The sequence below is a fragment of the Stigmatopora argus genome, chromosome 3 (assembly GCF_051989625.1).
Source record: "Stigmatopora argus isolate UIUO_Sarg chromosome 3, RoL_Sarg_1.0, whole genome shotgun sequence".
NCBI classification, from domain to species: Eukaryota; Metazoa; Chordata; class Actinopteri; order Syngnathiformes; family Syngnathidae; genus Stigmatopora; species Stigmatopora argus.
This window is the reverse complement of record NC_135389.1, coordinates 9,827,882-9,840,675: the sequence shown is the minus strand read 5'-3', so window position 1 is coordinate 9,840,675 and position 12,794 is coordinate 9,827,882. Positions and strand designations below refer to the sequence as shown.

Sequence of the window (12,794 nt, the reverse complement as noted above, 5' to 3'; positions counted from 1 at the left end):
TCACCACATTGGCATTTTATTTAACATGTACAACAGCCAGGTCTTTCTTGTGTAGGAGGCCCTCAAGGGGCTTCAAATCCTGCCTATCCATTTATCTCGCTCATATGCAAGTAATTCACATTTTCCAGTAAGTCATGAAGATAAACATGGAGATGTCTCCAAGGATATCGAGGGGGGAAAAAAGCTCTGACGGAGGAAGAAGCTGGGAGCCGCTTCCTCTTTGAGCTTTTTCAACCATGCTTGGAGCCCGTATCTCTTGATGACAATAATGGTTGGAAGATGTAATAGAAGAAGGATTCTTACTGGAAAGTGGAGCCTGCCAAATAAAGTTAAAAAAAATCCTACTACTGATGCAACTCCATGAAAACTAAAAAGTGCAGACCAAAGCATTCTGTATGTGCAAAACAAGAATAAATAATGGTGCCTCATCAGGGCAAGCTTTTAACAAATCACACTTATAATCACCATATTTAGAATTTTATACCGTGGACTATGTAGTGTAGTATGTAAGCTGAGTCTCATTTCTGTGGTCAGAAAAAAAAGGTTATGTACATGGACAAAACTGCACGGCATGATAATGATGATGGCCGAATGGTGTGAAGTTTCGAGTGGCTAACTGCGACATAGTGACAAGTCCAACTTTAAGATAAAAAATAAAATAATTAACTGAGATGTGTAGCTCATATCTCCAAATCTTCTACACTCTGAGTACTTTTGAGCCAAGACACCATTATTCTTTGTTACATGCCAACATTTCTGGAAAGCTGCAATTAATTACAGCGTTCCGTCATGTTGAGGAAAACCTCAAAAGGAGGTTTTGTTCTGGTGCTGCCCAGCCCGAGTGCGGCGGGTCCAGCCAACCGCCCGCAGGCCCACAAAAACCAAAGTGAAAGACTTGCAGCGCCAGACCACAAAAAAAGGAATGAAGACACTAAGAGTTCACACCGGTTTGTAGCACTGACGACATCCGGATGAGGCGTAAGGGAATGGAATTTTGCAATATTTCAATCCTCGTGCTATTCATCAGCGTAATTATATTTTATGGGAATTTGGTGGATCAACCCCCCCAAAAAGTTATAATTTAAACAAAGACTTTGTGGCACACACGAAAACAGCTTCCACGGAACAGACTGTGGCAATATGCACAAACTAAGAAATATCAATAAAATTAAAATGACATTCAACATGGGGGGGCGACCCAGTGGATGAGTGGTTAGCTCGTCGGCCTCACAGCTCTGGGGTTCTGGGTTAAGATCCAGGTCACGTCCACCTGTGTGGAGTTTGCATGTTCTCCCTGCCCGGGCCTGCGTAGGTATCCTCCGGGTACTATGGTTTACTCCCACCTTCCAAAAACATGCATGGTAAGCTGATTGGACACCCTAAATTGCCCTTAGGTATGGGTGTGAGTGTGCATGGTTGTCCGTCTCCTTGTGCCCTGCGATCGGCTGGCCACCGATCCAAGGTGTCCTCGGCCTCTGGGACAGCTTGGATTGACTCCAGAACCCCCCCGACCCTAATGAGGATAAAGCGGTTCAGAAAATGAGATGTGATATCAAATCTGTGGGAAAACACAGTAGTAAAGAGCAAAGTTTGAATGAGTTTTTCTATATATTTATCATTCATGTAAGGCTTTTCAATTTAAAGCTTTTATTTTAATAAGCCTTTGATTTTTCTAATTTTACTGGTGTTGGAATAATGATTCAAACCTTTTAAATCATTATTAGTAATATTTAATTAAAAAAGGAAAAACATCTTTCAACAAACTCTGCTTACAACTTGCAAGGAGATGCAATGTGACGCCGTCTTAGTCCCCAGTGCATTCTGACGAGCGGCATACTCTTCGGTACATTTAGCGGCACATAACCAAAACATTCAAAGGTAATCTGATTTAAACAATTGCCATTGAAAGAAAAACACCTGCGTAAGAATTTGCAGTATGAGCATAATAATTTCTTTATAAGGTAAACTGCCGGTGTCCCAGACAAAACAATTTATGAGTCCTTCGTAGATCTCCCAGTAAACAGTCCTTGGAGGGTGAGGTGTTATGTCAACAAGCTGGAGCCAGCAGGGTGACCTCGAGTTTGTCCCAGTCTCAAACTAACGACACTCTTATACAAAAGTAATTAAAATGCATTATTACTTATTAAAAATGCTTACAAAATATATAGAAACACCCCATAATAATTCTAACAACTGGACATGCTAACAGTTGCTGTATATTCCAGCCCAACTTGTTGGATTTCATTTACATGAAGGCCCACACAAGCAGAATGTATTTCCTGGCACTCAGCTGCCAATGTGGAACACATCAAAATGCTGCTTAGACTGGAAGGTTTTAAGTGTGTCAGTGTGTTGACATGATGGAAAATATGAAACTGACACTAAACGTCTACAAAAGACATCATGATTAAAGGGATGGAGCTTGTGGAATTCAACTAAACAAAAGAATATTAAAAGGCCGTTCAAAGTGTAACAAGCTGCTTATACCCATTTCATCGATGATGTGCATTATTGATGGGGTGGTTTTCAATTTACGGTTGCATGACTACACTTTCCAGATGTGATTTTTTTCTTCAAATCCTCGTATTAAGTGCCGCCTGAATGGAAATAAACTGTTACATTTGGCGACTGAAATACTTAGAAATTGTGCACTTTTCTTTGATGCTGGACATGTGGTATGAACTTGTAGGAAGTCTAAAATGTGCTAAATTTGACCAAAATTTCATTTTTCAAAATTGTCAGCATTATCAAAATACATATTTAGCTGACTTGTCTACCTAACCCTTTATTGTGTTGGAAATCTGCCTATACCTTTGCTACAGGAATAAATTGGCTCCTTGATTTTACTCACTCTTAAAATACTAAACCTCTGTAGTATATATTTTTATTTGGGTCAAGATTGACCTTTTTAATTTTGGGTATGCAAAAATAAATTGTATATTCGCATACCCAAAATTGAAAACAGGTCAATCTTGACCCAAACAGGCACCCAGACACAATATAATGGCTACATCTCACTCTCTATTCCATTCACCAAATTCTAAATAAATATAATTGGAATAGTCAACAGCAATGTTGCCCCAGCTAATGTATTTGGTTTAGGGTCAAACTGGTGCATGCGTTTCTCTTTTTTAGAGGGAAAAATGGATTGTTAAAGGTTATGGTCACGAATCTCAATGAAACGGCTCCAAATATTTAACACAATAAACAATGTTTTCCAATGTTAATGGGAATTGACATGAAAATACGTCATTTTATTTTCCAGCAAAAACCTAGCAGTGTCAATTAAATTTAGCAATTAAAGGAATTGCGTTCAATCTGAATTTGGGCTTTCATCATAAATGACAAATACAGGCTAAATAGAGCTTGAGGAAAAAGAGCGGACCCAGAATGATAAAATACATACATCACTTTATCCCATACATTTGACCTATAATATTACCTAACAGGGTGATTTTTTTAATATACACACAACTTCCCCAACCATACCAAGTGTGTAAAAATTGTATTTTTGCTATGGTAAGCCACCTTCTACTGGTCTCGCAAAACCATGGAAGCACCTTAGGGCCAAAAACACATAAGAACTACAGAGAAAGAGAAGCCAGTCTGACTTTCGCCATGCACAGGATACATGTCAAGTCACATCTTCTGTGGACTGACTTGCCATGTATCTTGAAAGTCATGTTGACTTGCCAGTCCAGCGCCTACGAGCAACAGGGAGCTTTTTCTCATGGAATCCTGCGAGTTCCACGCTTTATAAGGGCCTCTTTAGCCGATTGCGTAACCATGGTGGGAATCTGGTTATAATAGCGGCGGGCCAGCAAGTGTTTGTGTTCGATGCCGCTGATCACAGGAAAGTCGTACACCTGAAGGAAACAATGACTTTGTTGAATATGTATACTCACATGAAGGTTTTGTTTATAATTGTTGAGCGATTGTCTGACCTCGTGTATGTTCTGCACCTGGAGGTGAGCGTCTATTTCGTCTGTGCAGACCAAGACACAGTTCCAGGGGCTCCAGTCCTTGTCCCGTTCCCAGCGGACTAGAACCAGGCTGAACAAGTCACCGTTACCGCTCAGGGCCGAGCGGGTCCCCCAGATTACCTCCACCAGGTACTGAATGTCCTCCACCTGATCAGAGATACAACAAACTGGCTCAACAGAGGTTGCAATGCATGCGAAAGGGTGAGAAATGGGAGCGATTGAAAAACTGATTTTGAAAATCTATTTTTAAAAAAACAGGAGATGAAGAGGTTTTTTTTCTATCATGTTTTGTATTTAATATTGGCCCGGCGGACGAGTGGTTAGCGGCCCGGCCGCACAGTTCTGGGGTCGAGGGTTCGATCCAAGGTTGGTCCCATGTGTGGAGTTTGCATGCTCTCCCCGTGCTTGTGTGGGTTTTCTACGGGTACTGTGGTTTCCTCCAAATTCCCCAAAACATGCAGAGTTGGCTAGGTGAGCACTAAATTTCCCCTAGGTATGAGTGTGAGCCTGAATGGTTGTCTGTCTTCTTGTGCCCTGTGATTTGCTGGCCACCAATTCAGGGTGTCCCGAGCCTGGTGCCCGTAGTTAGCTGGCATAGGGTCCAGCACCCCCCATTACTCTTGTGAGTATAAGCAGTTCGGAAAATGAATGCATTTTTTAAATAAAAAAGTTGTAGTAAATAATGTATCAAATACAACAATTGGGGATATATCAGTTTGCTCTATTTATTTCGTGTCATTCTGTCGCTCTCTGAGAGTTTGTTGTCTGTTTGTTGTCACTCTAATAATTGTCAAATTATTATTTTAAATTTTTTTTTTTTTTAAATACTTCTTAAATATTAAAAAACATCTTTTTTAGTGTATGGTTCCTGAAAAATATGGAAAATAATGGATAATAATGACTTGAGTGATTATTTTAAGAAGGTTTTGTCTCAAAGTTTGTTGTGGGCAAGAGATGACCTGCAAAATAAAGGGAATGGTGTTGTCCTTGTTGAGTAGCAGCTCGCCATCCCTCAACCTCTTCAGCATGTTCCTGTAACAGGAGAAGTCATCTCGATTCCCAGCAATGTTCTTCAACCGGGCGCAATCCTGACAGCGGCGACCCAGGTGACCCCGGGTGCAGGACCGAAAGTGGCACGAGTTTAGGTAGCGCTGGCAACTGTGGCAGAGGAACAGATCGTTCTTCAGCTGCGTGGTGCTCTGGGGTACCTTGAAAATACACATTTTATTTCTTATGAGCCTGAAATAATAGGTGTAGTCAATTCACTTGTAAAGTACTGTATTATTATTATTATTATTATTTATTTATTTATTTTTTATTTTTTGTTACCTTGAGGTGCTTGGCCACCTCTGGGTTGAATCCTGGCGTGCGGATGAACTGCAGGAAGAGTGTGGACATTCTCTTTCTCAGGCCTTCCAGGTTGAACTCCTTGACCTGCCGTTTCATCAGGTCTTCCTCCCTATTGATCAGCTCTACAATGTCCTGAGTCAGTTGGCATGGGTACACCTGCAATATGATAAGAGGATTTGTGGCACGGAATTTGCTCTTTGATTTCACTCCATATCACCATCCGTCCCCTTTCTGCTTCTGGCAAAATAAATAAAATGAAATAAAATAAAATAAAATATATAGCAACACTTTACAAAGAAAGCAACAAGAAATAATGCTTTTTGGTTCATAATCAAACCAGTTTTTTTATGTTGTTTAAGTTGTAATTCAGTTTCTATGAAAGCATAGCGGTCTCACAATAGAACTTTTTAAAAATACATTTAATGATTGCATGATACCGAGTTCTAACGTGATAAATTGTCACTTTATCCATGATAAATTTGACATTTTAATGTTTGAACACTGAAATGGGTAAAGTTAGATTCTGGGTCTCTGTAGTCACAGTCTTTGAGTGACACTAAGAGGATGTTGAAGGAAACTGCACAAATGCTAGTTCACTGGAGTGGAGGTAACTTTTATTTTGTGGCAGGAATCATTGACTGAACAGACAGACAAACTAGTTCAAATAGATTGAATGGCTATCGCCATCACTGATTGTAAAAGAGATTTTTCCACTCGTATCAAAGTCTAAAGTCAAAGTTACAATTTGTGTTTCTTAAAAATAAAGGTTGCATTTGATCATTTTCTACTATCTCTTCTTATATAGTAGGTGAAACCTAGTATAAGGCTTTGTGAACTACGTTGCAGTATACATTTTAATGCCATAAAATGACTTTATACTTGTAAAGTGCAGAAAATATCAGATACATGAGACTGTATTACTAATTTTCCATTAAGACTTGAACATCTACTCAAGTTATTTTCTTATCAAGTGTGTACTTAAACAACCTTGGTCAAATATTTTGACTTTTTCCCCTTTCAACGGAATTGTGAAATGTCTCAAAACTCATGACCAGGCATGTAGCCACCTTCTGCAACTATGGTCTCGTACCTCCACAGTTTCTTTGAGGCACAGCAGGATGCTAAGTCTCTCTTCATGGTTGATGGGCGACATTGCCACACAGTCGTACAGATCGCCCAGCTCTCTAGCTCGGATAGTGTTGGGCGTGTCCATTTCGATCATCCGACCATCCGCTCCCCTCCACTGATGAGGTGCCGATGACTGGCATGAACACCGCATAACTTATTGTTAGTACTTGATATTAACTACTCACTCTTCTGTGTGATTGCTCTGATGTCAAAAATTAAAGCGAGACAACAGCTTCATCATGTGCATCACTAAGGAAAATAATCAATGTTTTCTTTGTGATGTTTAAAAGTAGAGAAAATCTTGATCATAATAGGTCATTTCTGAGTTCTCATTATGCTAATGTTCATTCCGTCATTCTCTGTAACGCTTATCCTCATAGGGGTCGCGGGGAGTGCTGGAGCCTTTCTCAGCCAACAATAGGCAGCAGGCAGGGCACAACCTGAATTGGTGGACAGCCCAAATGCACAAGGCACGGGACAATCATTTATGCTCACACTCATACCTAGGGGCAATTTCGAATACTCAACCAGACTAGCATGCTCATTTTGGGGATGTGGGAGGAAACAGGGGTACCCGCAGAAAACCCATGCAGGCCCGTGGAGAACATGCAAACTCCATACAAGAAGATTGGAACCCACAAAGGGTGAACCCTCAATCTTAGAACTGTGAGGCAGACGTGCTAACCATAAATACTCTTACACCGAGCTGCCTCCACTAATGTTAAAATTATTTCTTACTTATTGCTTGATTATTTATTGTTATTATCTATTGATAATTTATTTGTCTGTTTGTTGTTATTTTTGCACTTGGTGGTGAAGCTTTAAATCTCATTCTACTTGTAAAATGACAATAAAAGCATTGAATTCAAATCAATTCAATAATACTTCAATATGTTTTTTAGAATAGTACTCTTAGTAGAGAGATGCTGCAACTCTAGAGGTAATTGATACTCCTTGAGGTAGTACGAATATTTCTGAAGAACACTACTGCAACTATTTCCCAAACAAATACTGTTTGCATTGACCTTGTCCAGGAATTTCCTGACAGTTTTGTTGTAGTTGTTGTTCCAGATGGCGATACCGTGGCGTCCAATGGTGGCGATGTACTGTGTCTCCTGCTCGAGGAGCGAACACAGGGCCGCTTTCCTCTCGGCCCCTCGCATTGTTGTGTTGATCTGATGCTCCTTGTCAATCCTCCACTCTGCATAAAACAAAAGGACGTCGTTATTGATTCATGCATTTGTCAGGGAGATTCAACAGAGTCAGTCAAGTCAAGTAGTCATACAATTATAAAGGGAAAGGATGAACATATTTTAAATGACGAGCGTGGTTAGGGAACAAATTAAACTTAAATCAAGGCGTCATGTATTTTGCAAGTTATTCCACGAGTTATATTACTCATCCGAGCTTACTCTCCAGGGCGTTGTAGAGCAGGTTAAGGTCCTCCCTCTTCCGCGGTTGCATCCAGCGATTGTGGCAATCTTGCATTTGCTCCGCCCTTTCCTGGTGCCTCCTGCGCTCCTGAAGATCTAGCCAGGCAAGACGACGGTCACGCTGTCGTCTCAGACGGTCCACTGCCTGACAGCTCAGCCACCGACGGGTGTGTGCCTGCAGTCGGATCACCTGCCGGAGACACACCGCAAAATTCATTCGTTTTCTGAACCGCTTATCCTCACGAAGGTCACGGGGGGTGTTGGAGCCCATCCCAGCTGACTTGGGGCACCAGGTGGGGTACACCCTGAATTGGTGGTCAGCCAATAGCAAGGCACAACCTTCCATGCTCACACTCATACCTCGGGGCAATTTAGAGTACTGCATGTTTTTGGGATGTGGGAGGAAACCGGAGTACCTGGGAAAACCCGGGCGAGCCCGGGGAGAACACCCACTTGACTTACTAATTAATACTTGTGTTAAATGTATCTGAGCTGACACACTCTAGTGCACAGGTGTCAAAGTGGCGGCCCGGGGGCCAAATCTGGCCCGCTGCATCATTTTGTGCGGCCCGGGAAAGTAAATCATGACTGCCGACTTTCTGTTTTAGGATCGAATTAAAATGATAGATATAAATGTATATTATATTTCCTTATTTTCCCCCTTTTTAATCAATAATTGCAATTTTTTAAACCATTTTTTCTTTGTGTTTTTAGTTCAAAAATCATTTTGTAAAATCTAAAAATGTATAAAAATATTTTCGTTTTTCCACTTTAATATGGAACGTAATGATTAAAAGAGATTTTCCCTTACTAAGAAAAAAAAGCTCAAATAAACATTGTTTTAGATCTATAAAAACTGAATATTTAGGGCTTTAGATCCAGCTCTTTTAATCCATTTATAAAAAAATATCTAAATATTATATCTAAAGTGGTCCGGCCCACATGAAATCGAGTTGACGTTAATGTGGCCCGCGAACCAACCCGAGTCTGACACCCTTGCTCTAGTGTCATTTTCTCGAAAGCAATTTTGAGTACCCCAGGTGACTACTCCTGCACTCTTCATTTCTTCATTTTTGTAGCTTGATGATGGTGTCTCTTGTGCATTTGGTTGAACTTACAGCATTGAGTCTGGCCGCATGATACTCATCTGCGGTGATGTAGCGCCCCGGGCTGACAAGCTTGTCTGTCAGGTTGGAGATGTAGCAGCCCACGCTTGTCATCTGTGTGGTAACGCTGGAATGGCACTGCTGCGCCTGAGTCACCTGCTCTGCTGTCTGAAACGCAACGTAAGCTTTGAGCCCGACAGAATAGTATGCATTTTGAGACTGGTCTGTCCAGGTAGTATACCTGTGTGTCACGGGTGGCAATGTCGACCCCCCGGCCAGGTCTGGCTCTACGTGGGGTCTGAGCACTGGCGTGGTGGTACTCTGTGCCCGTCAGCTTGTGCCTGTAGCCGCCCAAGAAGGGCTTCCGCATGAGAGGAAGCTCAGTCTCGCCCAGCAGTTCCTGTTGCATGCCATCATCTGTAAAAAGGTTACAAAAATAAACCTTGGGTGGACAATATTCTACAATAGATCATATGGGTAAATGCTACTACATTAATATCAGACGTTTTAAATAGCCAAATGTTGCATTTCATCATAATGCTATGAATATTTTCTAACAGGCATGATGTGCAAAGCAACTTTACGTAGCAGCTTGATACATGTGTGTGCATCCATTCATACAACAATCGGCTGCTGCTGCCATGCAAGGTACCACCAGACTCACTAGAAGTTGTATCTTGGCTGTATAAAGAATGGGAAACATCTAAAGGGACTAAGAAAAATGGCATCAAAGTGGACAAAAAAAAACAATTGCCAAAAACATAAAATTTGTTTTGTATTTATATTGCTTTAGGTAAAATGGTAGTGTTAAATATGTACATAATATTATATATCAACTTAATCAAAGGCCATTGAATTAAATTGAAGTGTACGGATTGTGGCAGACATTATAATAAGACTGGTTCCCAGTCAGCCGTTGGGCATACAACTATGTTGACTACTACTTATTTATGATGTTGACTACTTATTGATTATTTATTTATTATTATTTGTTGATTATTTATCTGTTTGTTGTTACTTGTGCACTTCCCGACTTATTTATGTTGTTGACTACTACTTATTTATTATTTATCGATTGATTTATAATTAATTCTTATTTATTGATTATTTATTTGTTTATTTGTTTGTTGTTATTTCTGCACTTTGTGGTGAGGCTTTAAATCTCATTGACAATGAAAGCTTTCAATTCTATTCAATTAAACAGCAGCAAAATCAGGGAAAGTGAACCTCTACACCATCAGATGACCAAGTTCACTTCTTAATGAGACAAATTTCATCCAGAAATGCAAATCATTTTTTTAAAACCTAAATTTAGCTCTGAAAGTCTTGATTTGCTTTTAAATATAATCCTCTTAATTTTACCACAATTATCCTTTACCAGTTATCAGGCTCACATTAGGGACGTGAGTCATATCGTCTCGCTCGGAGTCCGTAGTGGCGAACAGCAGGTTAACATCGGGGTCTGATGACATCATCTCCATGGTGATGGTGCTGTGCGGCTGAACGCCAAGTTCCAAAAGGCTCTGGTCATCCTGAGATTCTTGCCCTGAAACACAATCGCACAAGCACACACACTTAGACACTGCTTTGGTCGGTACTTACAGCCACATTCCATATTTACTTTAATACTTTAACCAGAATGATTCTGTATTTTTCTTTCTTTTTCTTTTTCTTGGTTGTGCAGTCATTTGTTAAAACCCATTTTGGATCATTTTTGGTGTATCCAACAATTTTTTTTGCAAGTGCACAACATTTTTTTTACAATAATATACCAAAATGATTTTGATCTTATAGATAAAATGCAGGTCTGAAGAGGGAACTGCAAAAAAATGAAAGCAGAAATCAAAAGAAGTGCAAAAGCCAAAGCAAGTAAAACATTTTTTTAAAATTATTCTTACCATTCAAAGTTACATTGAGGACCTCTGTTGGGACATTGAGCTCAGTGGCAAAGTGACGCTTCAGTTCCTGGACTCTAAGGCTGATGGCCAAGGTCGCGATCATAATGTGACCCCCAGGGATCAACAGAACCTTAACTGTAGACGTGCACCAATTACTATCAAACGACCTTAACCTCCTGACTACCAGTAGTTCAAATTTGTCCTTTGTAGAGGACATTTGTAAACCTAAATATCTCCCACATAGTGCATCCAATCACATTAACTGTGCTCTATAGATGACATTCAGAGCTTTCCAATGATACCAAATTTCTTTTGCAGTATTCCAATTACTTCACATGGATTGGGTAATTTCAAAATAAATGTGAGTGGACAAGATGTTTTTTTCCTGGTAGTCAGGAGGATATGTGAGATGGTTAGGAGACTGAATATTTTTTCTAGACGTGAAAAACAAACAAACCTCACCTGTTGCTGTTGGCTCTCTCTCATCATTGCCAGCATGCTCTTCAGCTGCACACGTGAATGAATATGTATTAAGCTTTTGTGATATTGATAAAACAGTGTTTAATGAAACCAATGTTAATTAAATAATTATAATGAGTCTAGATAATAATCATACTGACCTGGTCTAGAGCTATTAGCCTGTTCCTCTGTAGTTGGTGTATCTCCATCTGAGGTCTTTACTCCTGGTAAATTTGCCTTATCCTCGTTCTCTTTAGCCCCTAATCCTACCTGGTCATCCAAGTTCTTTACTTCTGAAGGAATCTCTTTCCCTTTTTCCTCTTCTGTATCTTGTCTACCTTGGTCCTCAGAGACACTTGTTCCTGGTAAGGCTTCATTGTTATTTCCTGGTTCTCTTTGATCCTCTGAGATGTTCCCTTCTGGTGCATTCACACCATCATTCTCTGCTTCTCCTAGGCTCTCTGAGGTGTTTACTCCAGCTAATGGTTGATCCGTGTTTGCTGGTTGTCCTTGCTCCTGGGTGCTGTTAACTCCTGGTGGAGTTACATCATCATTACTAGTTTTTCCTTGGTTCTCAGAGGTGCTTACTCCTGGTAATGGTTCATCTTCAGATTTTGCTTCTTCTTGGTTCTCTGAGGTGCTCACTCCTGGTATGAGTTCATCCTTGTTCCCTTGTTCTCCTTGCTCCACAGAGGTGCTTACTCCCGGTAATGCTTCATTCTCGTTCCCTGGTTCTCCTGGATCTACAGAGGTGCTTACTGCTGGTAATGATCCATCTTCAGTCCCACCTTCTCTTTGGTCCTCTGAGGTGCTCAATCCTGGTAAGGGTGCATCCTCGTTCCCTGCTTCTCCTTGATCATCAGAGGGGCTTAGTCCCAGAACGGTTTCACCCTCGGTCTCCGGTTCTCCTTGGCTCTCTGACACTTGCAATGCTTCATCCTTGTGTTCCTCATTCCCTCCTTCTCCCTGATTCTCTTCAACTTGTGGTACTCCTTGGTTCTCATCCGACCCTGGAGGGACACTCGTTTCACTCTCCTGCTCTGACATTTGATTTAAAGCACCAACTGTGCAGAAGCAAAAGCAGTTTCAACGAGCACTATGCAGCGCTCCGTTTACACGTCGCCATGGTAACCAGGAGGCAAACCCTCTCCCTCGACACGGACGTAACAAAATGTGACGTAGCGCAAATATGTCAGGACGGTGACGAATAACTAAAAAAATCGATTGTCGATAGCTCATTGTTTTATAACTAATTAAAAATCGTTTAAATAAAATGAACGGACGATTATATTCTGGTATTTCAGTGTCGAAATACCATTTGTGTTTGCAAATGTTCTTCATATTTTCAGTTTTATGTCACATAATACTCTTTGATGGTAATATAAGAATTTCTTATCTTCATTAAATTTCTGGTGAAATTTGTAAAAAAAACAACTG

General features: G+C 40.5%; 1 protein-coding gene across 1 annotated transcript; it reads right to left on the bottom strand.

Moving 5' to 3' along the window:
• Nucleotides 1–2,994: 2,994 nt before the first annotated feature.
• iqub (IQ motif and ubiquitin domain containing) lies at nucleotides 2,995–12,496 on the bottom strand. The gene is made up of 13 exons (XM_077596405.1): nucleotides 11,519–12,496; nucleotides 11,361–11,405; nucleotides 10,899–11,033; nucleotides 10,379–10,546; nucleotides 9,242–9,417; nucleotides 9,013–9,168; nucleotides 7,874–8,084; nucleotides 7,487–7,662; nucleotides 6,424–6,594; nucleotides 5,313–5,489; nucleotides 4,943–5,191; nucleotides 3,945–4,130; nucleotides 2,995–3,866 (listed from the first exon to the last, which is right to left on the bottom strand). Exons 1-13 carry the CDS (start codon nucleotides 12,402–12,404, stop codon nucleotides 3,729–3,731), a joined length of 2,874 nt encoding a protein of 957 aa, XP_077452531.1. The 5' UTR covers nucleotides 12,405–12,496; the 3' UTR covers nucleotides 2,995–3,728.
• Nucleotides 12,497–12,794: the final 298 nt, after the last annotated feature.

Bases quoted from the DNA above. Each gene is read 5' to 3' on its own strand.
- iqub (XM_077596405.1), bottom strand. From the start codon at position 12,404: ATGTCAGAGCAGGAGAGTGAAACGAGTGTCCCTCCAGGGTCGGATGAG. The intron at 9,418-10,378 runs GTAAAGGATAAT...ACCTTTTTACAG, and splicing joins TAATGTGAGCCTGATAACTG to ATGATGGCATGCAACAGGAA. The intron at 9,169-9,241 runs GTATACTACCTG...GTTGCGTTTCAG, and splicing joins TTGCCACCCGTGACACACAG to ACAGCAGAGCAGGTGACTCA.